Below are 14222 nucleotides of genomic sequence, written 5' to 3'. Positions count from 1 at the left end.
CACACTCTGATTTCTGCCCCCTGGTACTCTCAGAAAGGCAGTGAGAGCTTTAAACTTGTATCAAAACCCAAAGTATGGCCCCATCCACACCTTGATAACATAAACTGCAGTACTGGAGATGAAGGCTGTTTATCATGTTTATGTATGTCCATAAAATAGAGACAATGTAGGAAGAAAACCAGTGGTTTACATGTTTATAGCACTAATCCCAGTGGATTGAAGGGCACTGGGCAAACCAAGCAACAGCAATGTTCAAGGGTGCTGAGGAGGGCACGATGCTCAACAGCAGTGCTCACACCAGCTTGCCACAGTGCACTCCAAGCTCTGTAAAACAAATGTTACCTCATACCCATGCAGACTGCCTAAGTCTAACCCTGAGGCCATCAGTATTTATTTTGAAAGCATCTTGAGATGCTTCACACAAAAAGAAGCCTTACACATGTACTATCACTAGTTTAGGTCACTGGCAAGAGAAGAAACAAGGGAGTATTCAAGAAAGCCTGACATGCTGTACCGCACAGGGACACATTGCTACAGGAGACAGTTCCTTCCTAAAGCCTTGTCCCTCCTGAGACTAAAGTCCAGGACTGTAGGCTACAGGGCACAAGCAGGAAAGAACCAATTCTTACTATGCTGTGTATTCAGTGTGCCTTGGCATTCTCACATTTGGGGGGGTCTCAGCTAACATATGACTTTTTTTTTTTTTTTTCTTTTCCTTTTCTATGTGCAATTTTCTCTTTTCTTCACGCAAGATTGTTTTGGAATTGTCCAGATCCACCTCCACTGCACCTGGAGGCATTAGAATATCTAAGAAACCCTCACTTTTTTACATCCACAGATCTTTAAAATCCTCTCTGTATCAGCAGCAGGAGTGCACTGTGAAGAGTGGGGCAGCACAACAAGGGGTGCAGTTTGAGGCATCTCTCTCATTCTGATTTCACCCTCCATACTCAAGGTGGTTAGATACACTTCCCTACAGCTCACAGCACTCAGGACAGAGCTGGACCACAGTCAGGACTGTACACTGGATAGAGAGGAACTTAAGGCTCTAAACCTGCTTGCGTGCATCTTAATGTCTGTAAAACTAATTGGGGGAAAAATCCCACAGAGATATTAATTGAAACTGAACTTAAAAAACATTAAGAACTATTGATTATGTAGGTGAAACTTCTAAAACATCATCACAGTTGCTCTGTCTTGTGTGGTCTTGGATTGTCCCAAGTAATATAGCAGTGATATGCATAGGTCCAGGTAGAAACATGTCCAAGTTGCTGCTACTTAGTCATAACTATTTCAAAACACTTTGGCACATCTTTAAGTGTATCTTGTTCCCTACTATAATGCCATTCTCTACTCTTGAAAAACCCAGCACAGAGGGCTCTGAGTAGACTTCAGCAATCCCAAAACACAGTTTTAAAAATTACTCAAAGAAAGAAGGTTGGAAAATCCTTTTAGTTATCTGAACACCTCAGGTTAAACGACTCCACAAAGAAAACAACACCAGAATTGAAGAACACATGTAATCTTAACTCTCCTCTGAGTAAAAAACTAGAAGTTACTGGAGGCTAATATGAATATCTGTTCTTTCTAAGCTGAAATAAATAAAAAAACTTATTTACAACCCCTAGATTCCTACCTAAATCAACAGTGCACAGACAGACGTAAATGAGAACCCATTTCTCTGTATTTTCCCATATACTAAGGACACACACACAGACACTCGAAGTGTCTACATTCACGACAGAGATAATTCAGTCACTTGAAAACATCCTCTTCTGAGAAGGATTAATTTGCTTTAAAGCAACTTAATTTGGCTTTGAAGATGCAACTTCTATTAGCAACCACCAGATGGCAGAAGCAGAGGCTGCTTAGTATCTTCAACAAAAGAAAGCTGTCTTAAACAAGGCGTGCGTTAAAAGAAAACAGTATTTAATGCCTACTTTTTTTCCTCCTTCAATGACTTTTCTCCTTCTTTCGAAGAAGCAGGTACTATTTTGTTGCAAATGAGCTAATACAAATTAAAAAAGAAAAATAAAAATAAGGAAAAAATCTCTCAGTAACACATTTTCTCTACTCCACCTTGTAGCTCAAGGTTCCTGTGGTACAGATACTGCTAGAAAAACTGTTTCCTTCTAGATCTGCACAGTCGTAACTCACAGTCAGCCACCAAATGTATTCTCTTTGGTGACCTATCCTTCAAACCAGGAAGCTGACACACAGCTACAGTGTGTAGCTGAATTCCCCCTTGGGTTTTGAACTTCTGCTATTTAGGACTGTGAAAATAAGTGGGCTTCAGAAGATGCACTGTGATGTGCCGTTGCAATAAAGCAGTGTTTGCAAGGTGGAGGAAAGCACACACACACACACACACAAAGAAATCTTAATAAACTCGAGTAGAAGTAGTATGGTTGGGAGGAAAATAAAGATATTTTAGTCCTTAAGACCATGTATTCTGTATTAGAGACAGAGCATTTAAAAAAGCATTCTAGCAGCACATACCTAAAAAGACTTAAGAATAGACTTTCTCAACAACTCCCAGTTACTAAATTATGGAGACAAGGTCATCACTTTATGCTGTGTCACAAGACAAAAACACAGCTAGTTCCATGCACAATGCTGAAAGCTCCACCACGCAGACACAGCCACATAAGAAATTCCACCCTTGCTGCATTTCCTTAATAGAGCTGTGTCTCCATTACGCTGACTTCTCGATCAAAGAGAAAGCTTTTCTCCTGTATTTGTCTTCCATAAAGGAAATGTAAAATCTCTCCTACAGTGAACACATTCATCGGGAATGAGAGTTTATTTCCTCAACCTTAGCAGCATAGTCCCAAAATTGAACAGGTGAAGCTTGCTCCGACTTCAAGACAGCATGAGATGCAGTTACATAGATAATTCTGCCTCTGCACATTAGCAAACACGCTGCTTGCAAAATATGAAAGGCTCCTGCCCCATTTTTAAATGACACCTGCAAATCACTAATCCAGTTGCCATTTATTTTCATATGTCAAATTACAATCTTAACTTCTACAAAGCAACATAATAGTAATGATTAAGCCAATTACATCACAACACAGCTTAAAATGACACACAATGGAAGGATTAAAGCTCACTACCAAATAAGAGAGTCCTGTTCTTGGTGGAGCTCCCCTACTGTGGGAACATAAGTGTCTCTTTTCCTGTTGCACAAAGTTGTGAGCCTTCTGACATGTAGCTGCTGGACTGCCATTAACAAACTTATTTATATTAATGCTGCACTAAGCTGGGATCACTGCACCTCAGCATTAGCTGTGGTAGGCGGGCTCTGCGGCTGTCTCTGCAAACAGAGCTTATGGCATTTTACACGTCCACAGACACGTTGAGACACGTGGACGAGGTGATCTCACCCTGCTTAACTGAATGAGCCTCCTCTACCCTACGCTATTTGGGTCAGGTAGATGCTGACAGTAACAGCCTTCGGGAAAGTGAGCGAAAGGACAGTAAACCGAGCACAAATATTTAAGAAGTCAAGCGTCTCATCCTCTAGATAGGGCAAGACAACATTTGTAGCCTGTCTGGAGTATGTGCTACCACATTGTACACCATAGTTCCAACTGATGCCAACATGAGGCTCCTATAACAATAAAATATGGGTTAAATCTTTATATAATAACCAATCTTTCAGACTAAGATTTTCAATTCTACCTCAGGGACTGAAACATTCTGATGGAAATTGAGCACCTTAATCTCTTAGGAGGATTTAAAAAACTCACAACACTGTTATTGTTATTTCTTCATTGCCTTGGTGTTTAAACCAGCATCATTCAAAACAGTTAAACCTTTTACCTTTCATTTCTGCTCAGTGCATCTTATTCTTTCGTTTTTTCTTTTTCACATCTTTGAATCCCTCCTAATTTTCTCTACCATCTGGGAACACTGGTCCCATCTGCTAAAATGTATCTTCCTATTCCAGCTAAAATAAACACAAACCAAATTGTTACTGCTAGCATTTTACGTGTCATCATTAGGCTTTAATAAGATTAATAGGACTGAAGCAGTTTCCAATTTTGAAATACATTCTTGTGTGTTGACTGCAGACTGGAGAAGATACCACTCCGTCTATTCACCCTTCCTCTACATTAGTTTCTTGACAACTACAGTTTTGAAGAAATTTATTGTAAGTGTATGTTTATACTCAGCAGAAGTGGAATAAACCAGGCATAACTTAAATCTGTCCCAGATCACCTATCAGCTGTCCCTGATCTACCAATTGTTCATTAGGTGGTCACTTCACCTACATCTCTCCATACACAACCATACATGTATCACAACCTTTCTAAACATTGAAACAGAAGGATCAGTCAAAAGTTGTATGTTTTTTTTTCTTTTCCTTAAGAAGCTAACATGCATGCAAAACGACACAAAAATGCATGGGTAAATTAAACATCTTTGAGCACACTAACAGCTTCCTCCTTCTGTAACATTAGATGTTAAAAAAGCTGAATGGTTTTGCTTCCTACTGTTCAACGAAAGAAAAGGTCTGAACAGCAATGCTGTCAAATCTGTACATCTTCATACTTAACACACAACAACTGCCTTTAAACTGATTGAAAAAATGCTTACACTTTCATGGCCCATCGAAGAGTGCTAGTCTCATATGCACAATTTTTTTTAAAAAAAAGTTCCTATCAAAATGCCATTTTTACTCCAATAAATGCCTTATATTTTATCTTTGTTTTGGGAAGACTGTCTTCTTATTAATAAGGTGAGGTGGAGGGGACATTTTGAAGAACTATTGCTAACGGTCTGCAATTTGCACCGTTCTGTACTTACAGAACAGAGACAACATTTGGCGCTTCAAGGTGTCTCTTCCCCAGGAATTCTGTCAGTGCGAAACAATGGCTTCTGGTTTAATTTTATTTTCTAAAGTAAGAATTATGTTGTCCAAATCAATATGCATATCTTGCATCAAAAGCATCCTGTAGCTGATCTCGACATGCCATTAAAGACTCAACTATTCAAGGGACAGACTACATCAGCCAGATCTTCACTTCACCAATGATAACCGCAGTGAAGCTGAACAATATTCTGCCATCTCGTTCAGAGCACTTCCCTGGAAAAAAGCCCCATTTGCTGCCAGTATGCATATATACCATGAGACCAAAATAATGGAGAATTTAAGACCAATAGATAACATTGTAAACTCTTTCAACAGTCTAGAAACACCCTTTAAAAAAAACAGTATTCTAGTATCTACAGGCAACCTAAGTCTGTCAACAAGGCTACAACTAAGTGGTGTCTAAGGATACATGGAATGGATATAGTCAAAAGAAGAGTCATCCACTGTAGCAAATTACGCTTCTGCTTATGCATACGGAGGGGTCCTACAGTATTTCAAATTGAGACACATGCTATACCCAAACCCATTAAAATAGCACCCCCCAACAGTCTCCAAAACACCTGAAGGGAAATTCAGACTAAAAGCTGGTATCAAGAAAAGCATGACACCATGCAAACTCTCAACCTTACATTCTTCTCAACTATGTTATCTGGTATTCGCTATACCAACTAATTTTATAATTTATAAGATTATTTTTCACTTGAATAATTGTGCTTACACAAACTCTTCATGGGCATATCAACTCATTTGTTAATGTAACACAGACACTAACATTTATTTGTCATTGAGACAGTCAGTCAAGGAAGCACTTCTTAAGGGAGAGGAGGAAAGAAAGTGCTTTCACAGCATGCCTTAATAGACAGCTAAGATAAATTCTGGAATTAACAAATTTGGGATGATACATTTATCTTTCCTCTTGATTGGTATAAAGTACAAGACACTCCTAGACATACAGAGTTCACTATAAAACGTAAAACTTTTGCTTTAAGAGAGTGAAAAGACCCTGTTCTGCAGCTCAATCTTACAGAAAAGTCGCTTGGGACTCTGTAAGGCAATGTTAAAGAGTTGATGACGGTTCTGATTTTGGTTTGTAAAACTTAAGCTTAGTAACAGAAAATTCTTAAAACTTTTGGTAATAAAAAGGAGTTTCAAAGGATGGCCATCCAGTTGACTCCAAAACTGAAAAACACCTTGCAAGTCCAGCCAAAAACTAAGAAGCCTCCTCCACAGGGTTTTAGTTGTGAGAGTGATTGGCTACAATAATCTTCAGTAATATTTCTGCTTACCCACCTAGTCTGAAGGATTATGGAGATGAGTTCACAAGAGCTGACCCTCCAGGTTTATTAAATATTCAATGAATATTCTGTATGCATGCTGGGTATTAAATAAAAACGAGAAAATAGTGCAGAATACCATATGTTAAATACTTCAAATAATACTGGAATAGCTCTGTTTGTTTTTTAATAATTTATTTAAATCACTTTATCACATATCAACATAAAAATGTACAACACGGACACAATGTAAATCCTGGCATAATGAATATTTTAGGTGCTTTTCAAGCTTGCTTTTTTTTTTAATGTTGGTTAGCTTTGTTTATCGTATTGTATATAAACCTGGAGAACTTATTTCATATTTTTGTGATTTCTTTTTTACCTTGATAGTGACAGCACTGCTATTTTCTCACCTGCAGTAGTATCACAGCATGTAGGCCTTCGGCAGCAGGAAACTCTCTTCGTTGTCATGATTTAGCCTACTGATTCTACAGCTACCTTCTTCCCCTCCCTATCCACTCTCTTCCTAGCTAACTGGATATAGCCTAAACACAATCTGCCCTGCTTAAAATCATCTGCTGTCAGCATTCAATTAAAACTGTGGTCGTCACCATAATGCTCACTGGTCAAAGCAACTTGAGCAATAACTAGGTTACAGCCCATCCATTTAGCAGAGAAAGTCTAAAGTGGTCTCTCCAACACACATACCGTGTGCCATACATTGATCTACAATTGAACACAGGGTGATGCAGCTGTTCAATGGACTACTTTACATTGTGAAAAAGGACCATGAACAAAGTAGCTTACTCAGCAGACTGCAAAGCAGATAACAATTACAATTTTTGAGCTGCGACATCTATGGACCAAGAACAAATCCAGCACTTGGCCAAGTCCAATCTTAAGAGTTAATACAAAGCTGATGTTCCGTATTTCCACATGGGCTTCCGCAAGTCAAATTTGCTCACAGGTTTTATACCGAATAACAGGATTAAGACAGTCTGTGTGTGTCATTCTCAGATTACCACACAGAAGGGTAAGTTCCTGAATTGTGGGATGTAAGTCACAGGATCCTCAATTCTCAGGTTGAAAATTGTCATCTTCTGTGACATCACATCCAACAATTTAAATTGATGGGACCTATATAACAAAACTGCATCAAACTACACACCTTGTGTCCAAATGTAGCATCCTCGGAGGCCAAGACTTCAACCTGAAATTATAAGGAGAAAGATCATTTCAAATTTAGCCACCTCTCCTGAGCAAGAGATCTCCAAACAAAGAGATCCGTAAATGAAGATGTCATTCTGGGTCAACCCCAGGAAACCTACGTAAGATAGGACATGTTGAACTAACATATGATGACAGAAATCCTCAAGAAAGGTAACTCAGAAAGCATTCCTCATGATATAAACAACATTCCTCAACCTAAACGACATAAAGGGTATCTGTCAGCAACCCAAAATTTACTGTGCTACAGCTGGAACATTGTTCTGCATATGGAATTTTGGCGACACCCAAAAGCTGCCTGAAAACAACCAGAATCATCTGCCATAACTCTCCATAAAAAAAAAGGCTGGAAATGTCGGAGCTCTTTCCCTCCCCTTCTAACAAGGCTGAGTACTCCTGCACCAGCACCAGACGGAACAGCACTAACGGGAAACTTTGCAGCAGAGGTCTTGCTTGTAGGCTCCTGTCCTACCTTGAGCACAGCAAATTATTTGAAAACCACAGAATTCAGGGAACACAAAATCCCCAGGCAAAGACCTTGAGTAGCCAGCTGCAAGATACAATGAATGTTTGAAAGCCTGATGAAAGCAAGCTGCTAGGTCATCTAGTGGTGCTCCAAACCAGACTCCTTGCTGGTTGCCACATACTGAACAGCTCTTAAGAGTTGATCCACACTGATCTGGGACAAGAGGCAACAGACACAGAAAAGCAGGCGTGCCGATTTTTCATTAGAATCCTTAAAAACACTTCACACATCAGCACCTTTCACCTGAGAATCTCAGTGCTTTTATGAAATCTAATTAATTAAGCTTCCCAATACACCAGTGAAGTAGGAAATGTCATCATCCCAATATACAGACAGAAGAGTGAGGCAGAAGGAGGTTAAATAATTTCTCAGTAGTCATGTGCCAAAAGAATCCCAGATTTCTACTTCCAGGCTCACTGTTTAACAACTAGGAAATTCTCTATTTCTGATTTACATACTTTAAAAAATACCTACTGCTGCATTGTAATTTATACAACTAGTATAACTACAACTAATGTATCTAATCTCCAGTTTAACTTAAGAAAAGTGAAGGATTTAAAGCAAGACAAGAGGGAAAAAATGAATGTCAAGTTTCAGCCTGAAGCACATTATAATGCCAGGGTTATAAACCCCTGAACAAGAAGGTTTATAATGGAAAGGCTGATAAACTTACAATGATGGCAGCACTTAAATATATTTATGTCATGATCTAGCAACATATGGTTTCACTTTATCTCTAAATTAAAAAGGGAGGGAAAAAAAAGGGCAAAGGAGATAAAGCATTTATAGGAACTAGAAATAAAGAAGAAAATGAACCCAAAGTTGCCCACTTGTGACTTGTCCAGTTGATTAGGAATGGCAGTAAGAGGCTAAAAAATTGCATCTCATTCAATAGGAGGTAAAAAACCACACATACAAGTAAATAAAATAAATCTAAAATTATATGTATTAGCTACTTATATTAAGCTTCTAATCCTTTAGGCACTTTATAAATATTAAACAATCAGTCCTGGTGAGACTGATAAATATCCATAATATATTTTGCAGATGAAGAAACAGACAGAGGGTTAAGTGACTTGCCCAGGGCCAAAAAGAGAATAATCAGCCACTGGATTGGAAATAACGGTATGACTGCCTGTCTAAATACAGTCTCTATTCAGATGCTCAAGTGGTTTCTGAAAAAAAAAGTCATTCCAGTTGTAGAAGCAGTCTGGCTAGGGTTAATCAGGCACTCATCTAAACTGTCATGCTTATTTTCACTAGGCTTACTGTAACTAGGTAGACTCCAAAACTTGTACAATCTTTTTCAAAACTCACTCAGTTTTCTCTATACAGCATTGTGCCAGTCCCATACATTAGATGCTACCAACAGACTCATTAATGTTTATTACTGCTTTGTTTCTCTTGTAGATTCATTAGGAAAACTGGAGTCTTCTCTGTGTTGCTGGGTCCCTCTCTAACTACCCCCTCAAATCCAGCAGGGCTGCTGACACCCTGCCAGCCCCAGCCCACCCTGCCTCTCTGAGGTCCCTTCCTGCTCGTCTCCTTCCCAAGAGGTCCCAGCTGGGTTAACACCCCGCCGAGCCTGCCCAGCACTGCCTGCCTGTCCCTCAGTGCTCCCAGCTGCAGGAGCACACAGGATGGCACCAAACCCCTGCACTGACCCAGCACAGATTGGGCAGAGTGTCCTTTGTTTGGGCTCTGCACCCCGCCTCATCTGCAGAGGCCGCCTCATCATGCGGGGACCTTAACTATACAGTGGTACTGGCCATAAATGGGTTGTGCTAGTTAAGCTCCAGTTCGCTCAAGGCGAAGAGAATGCTCACCATTGCCATAGTTTTAAAACACATGACTTAACACAGCACAACGACCAGCACATTCACAAAACTCAATCCTCCTTTTCACCAAGAAACTGAGATGAGGAGCAAACTGTAACATTGAAAAGTGGAGCAGTTTAAACTGATGTAACATACTCTTAGACTCCTTTACATATATTTTCTTTTATGCTTAAAAACGTAATGTTTGCAGAGACAATAAAATGGTCCAGAGCACAGCTATTGGTTTAGATAATAATTCTAATTATAAACTGTTATTGAACGTGTCTGATAATGCCACTTTTGTCTTTCCAAGAGTGATCACACAACTTCTGCGATAAATACTTGTCCTCACCTTGCAGAAGACGCAATGAAACATCCATTCTTTGTTACTACTGTGTTTAACAGTGTACTGCTGTTAGTCCATTCATTTTGGTTTTCACCTCTTCATATAAAAGGCAGTGAAGATCAGTAAGAGACAAGTAACTACTGACACCATAAGATACATAATATAAAGTACTGGAACAAGATGTGGGATAACATGAGGTTTTCCTCATGCTGAGTTTAAATTAAAAAAAAGAAGCCAAAATGTACAACCTCGGCTGAGAGGACCCCCCTCTAGCGGGAATGAGAGTGTACTTCAATCAGTACCCCCATTACCCGAGGAGAAGAGAAAATTTCCTCAAGAATCAGGCAAGCACCATCTTTCTCATAATTATCTTTCAAATGTATCACATCGATTACAATAATAAAAAACCCCCCAAGAGATTCATTATTGCTTCAAGATAATCAGACATTAATTAAGAAATTCTCATTATATACTTATTTGTGGAAGTTAAACATTTCCTTATTTTAGTTGTCTGTTCTGACTGTACATCTGTAAATATGTAAATCCTGGGCACAGGAGGTGTTCTTCTTTTGCAGTGAAAAATTCCCTGCATCATTAAAAAAAGTAGACTTGGTTCTTAAGCAAAGCATTGTTGATTTCATGTATATCTATCCATATCAGATTCTGTAACTTTCCCTGAGGCACTGCTCTGAATCCTTGCTTCCATCCACTTTTCACTCCTCACAGCACAGTGTTACAGTTGAACGAACTTGTTTGCCCTGAATGTTATTTCTATGAAAAAGCAACTTTTAATCACTGTTCATCAGTATTTCTTCCAGTTTACCTAAATAATCAAACAGCTTATTTGATTCTAATAAACAAACCCAAACCCACACTGCAGTGTCCTGCAATCCTGGGCTGGAAGGCTGTTCTAAGTGCTAAGGGGTAAATGACGGGGTGGTGCTCTAGAGAGTATGTCTATTAATCACACACTGCAGATCCAGTACATGAGATGCAGTTAGTGGTTTGAGCAGGAGTACCCCACAGCTGGAGTACACCTGTCCTGCCTGGGCAATTCACCCCTGCAAGAGCTGGCTCCCTGTGGTTGCTCCCAGTGATCCAGGAAGCATGAGCGAGCAGGTCTGAATGGAACCCCCTGAGGCTGGCCGGGATGGAGTGAAGGAACTCTGCCGGTCTTCCCCAACACCTGACAAGGCAAACTTCCCACCCCTCTACACAACCTGCATGGTCTCTAAAATGGACAGTTGTGACCAAGAGAAGAGCACTACTGCTTATGTAGTATTCTGTAATTTAATAGTAGAATAGATCGGTATTTAGTATTTTTTTTTATTTTTTAAGATGGAAGAATTCATAAAAGTGGTCATGTCTACCTGGAGGATCCCTGATGAGAAACATGTGGAGTACCCTGAAACAAGTTGGGAAGTTGCCCCAAGTCTCTTTTTGTCAAAAAGAGTAAGACTTTCTCGGTAACTCTGTTTTGCTTTTCAATAAAGGACTCATACAGCTCCAATTCAACAAACAATACTGCATCACAACCAAGAGACTTAGAGTAAATCATGCACAGAGTCATTTCTGCCTCCCTATCAAGGAGAAAAGGAGCTGAAACGTAGATCAAAACCCAGAGGAGCAATGCTAAACAATACCTTTTTGAAGCAGAGTTGTACAACCTAGTGATCAGATGACACAAGAAATCAATATAATTTGGTCTTCTCCAAAGCCATACTCAGCATTAACTCTGCCCTCAGCTCAGTCCAGCTCCTTGTCTCATCAAGAATTTGTTTGAGATAGGATTAGCTGGAACTGAGCAGAAGCCATGGAAAGCAGAATACTGTTAACAGGAGAAATTACAGCTACGCTTAATACCCAGCCTGTTACCCAAACAACAGAATGAGAAGTAGCATGTACGTAAGGAAAAAATAACTAAGTCACAAAAGACACAGGTCACAGAACTCCTCTTCATCTTTTTTGGGGGAATCTGAATATATGCACTAATAATCATTTATGATGCATGCCAATTCCCATATAATATCCTGTTAACACTAATGCTGAAAAGGATCATCGATCTACATTTAACTACCCAAGCACAAACTCCCAATACAACACATACTCACCGCTGCCCTCAGACTTGGGTTGGAGATCCTTGGAGCTCATCTAATGGAGCCGCTATTTGCGGCTGGCAGGTGAGGGGGTTACAGCTACTCTGGCAAGGAGCGTAGTGGACTGGAGCAGCTCTGATCAAGAGAAAATATTCTGCACAGGCACTTATGATTTCCGTGGGTCATACACAAGAATCTGCCCAGCTGGCTGCAAATTTTATAGGCTTTCTATTGTCATTTGTTTGACATTATTATTCTAGGAAAATTATAGCACAGGGCTTCTCTGATACCTAGAGGGCTTTTTGCCAACTGCCTGCTTACAAAAAAGGCATGCCTCTGGCAGTTTTAAAATATGCTCAAAACAAAATAAATGTGTATGTTAATACTTGTATTGCGCAATGCTTTAGTCTTCCCTTTTCAGTAAAGATCAATCAGATCAGAAAGGGCTATCTTCCCCATGATAAAAAGATTCAAAAAGAATGAGGAAATACAGGTGCTTTCTCCACAACTACTTCAAATCACCTTCTCACTGTTGGGATGTAGTTCTTGCTCTCTTGTGGTAAGACAAACCACATCACGCTGCCCAGTTCCTAATGAAACCGCTTGCTCCTGTACCCACGTTTGCCCTCTGACTTACACAGGACATGATGGCAGGTGGGGGGAAGCTCTGTACTACCAACAACTTATAAATGGGACTCGTTAGTCCAGGCACGGAGCAATGCAAAGGTAACCCAAATTACTTCACACACCAATCCTGATGAGCTGTCTATAGGAAAAAGCCTGGATAGCATGAAACACATATGCTGTAATGCTGGGGTGCAGATATACCCTCATAATCCTTCTCAAGTGCAGATTCTCAGCTTTTATGGTTTTTCCATCAGCCTAACCACCCACACACCACCCGTTCCGAACTCATATTTTAAACAAAGGTGACAAGAAGTTAATCTAGTTTTCATTGTTCAAAGTCCTTAGAAAATGTATTTCAAATATTAATATGGCTACAGTTCATATATTTACAAAATCCAGTCTAACTAGTTGCAGTATCTCCTCTCTTTGCCTTCCTTTTAAAGTAATTTAGGATTCAGCAGTTGTAGAAGATGGTTGTCCTTCTCACTGGAACAGGTACAAACCTACATGACCCACACTAGCTTCTGACAACTTTTCAAGCTTTTAACACATGCAGACCTGTAGGAATAAACTTCGGTAACTGCGATAAGCCTTCCTTCCCTTTTTCTCTGCTATCTGCCACCATTTTTGTTTTTAATGGCAATCATGCATGTACTTCAGGTTGTGTTTCAGGTCTGTAGCAAGTGAGGAGTGGGCATGTTCCCTGAGCAATCCTTGAGCAAATATACCGAAGACACACCTTTGTTATGACCCTCAATCCATGCCTGAAATAAAGGCATGATAGTCGCACAGTATAAATCTCATGAATTAAGGATAGATCAGCTGAGACTTCTGGACTTTCTATGCAAAGTCTGTTGAGACTCCTTACTCAAGGCCTTCCAGTTAAGTAAATACCACCTCCTCACAGTCTGACCTGTGTAAAAACTGGATACAATGTGACCCAGTTCAGGGCAATTATTCAGTAAATCTGGCATCCATTTTTTGTTATATTTTCTCTTTAACTTATTTGGCTTGTTCTTTGTGGTATCAGTCATTTATCTCCTAGTTCACCAGGTCTAGCAATAATAAAGATCAGTGTTCTCATTTTTGCAGCCACAAATTTTAGCTCCAAAAATAAAAATTAGGTAACAAAATGTTCACTTTTTAAATGATAGAAAAAATGTATGCTACTTTGTGTTAAAAAGCTTTGAAAGGATGTTTCAAGAAACTACCTTGCAGCTCAAATTGTTTATTAATTCTCCTCATTCTCCTTATTAGCATGTACAGACAACACAGTGGATCAAGGACGCAGCTTGCTGAAGCAGCTCTGTACTTGGTAATCCAGTGTTCGAGATATAACACAATGATGCCTCATGTTCTCAAAAGCTGTTTAGTGGAACAGATCAGTCCTGCTCATATTTTTAAACTTTTTCTTAAATGCCAAAGTTTTT

The 14222-nt window shown here is 39.6% G+C and overlaps 1 protein-coding gene across 6 annotated transcripts in view; it reads right to left on the bottom strand.

Moving 5' to 3' along the window:
• LOC127383389 (sorting nexin-9-like) overlaps positions 1-14222 on the bottom strand; it is a 625662-nt gene that overhangs the window by 433131 nt on the left and 178309 nt on the right. For 3 of the 6 annotated variants that reach the window (XM_051616250.1, XM_051616254.1, XM_051616253.1), the window contains exon 5: positions 7322-7363. The exons of the other annotated variants lie outside the window; for them this stretch is intronic. In XM_051616250.1, coding sequence (XP_051472210.1) covers positions 7322-7363 — 42 coding nt within the window. The remainder of the gene's footprint in view (positions 1-7321; positions 7364-14222) is intronic. 6 annotated transcript variants of the gene reach the window in all.

The sequence above is a fragment of the Apus apus genome, chromosome 3, assembly GCF_020740795.1.
Source record: "Apus apus isolate bApuApu2 chromosome 3, bApuApu2.pri.cur, whole genome shotgun sequence".
Taxonomy (NCBI): Eukaryota; Metazoa; Chordata; class Aves; order Apodiformes; family Apodidae; genus Apus; species Apus apus.
Note: the sequence above shows the minus strand (reverse complement) of the source record. Positions and strands in the feature narration are given on the sequence as shown.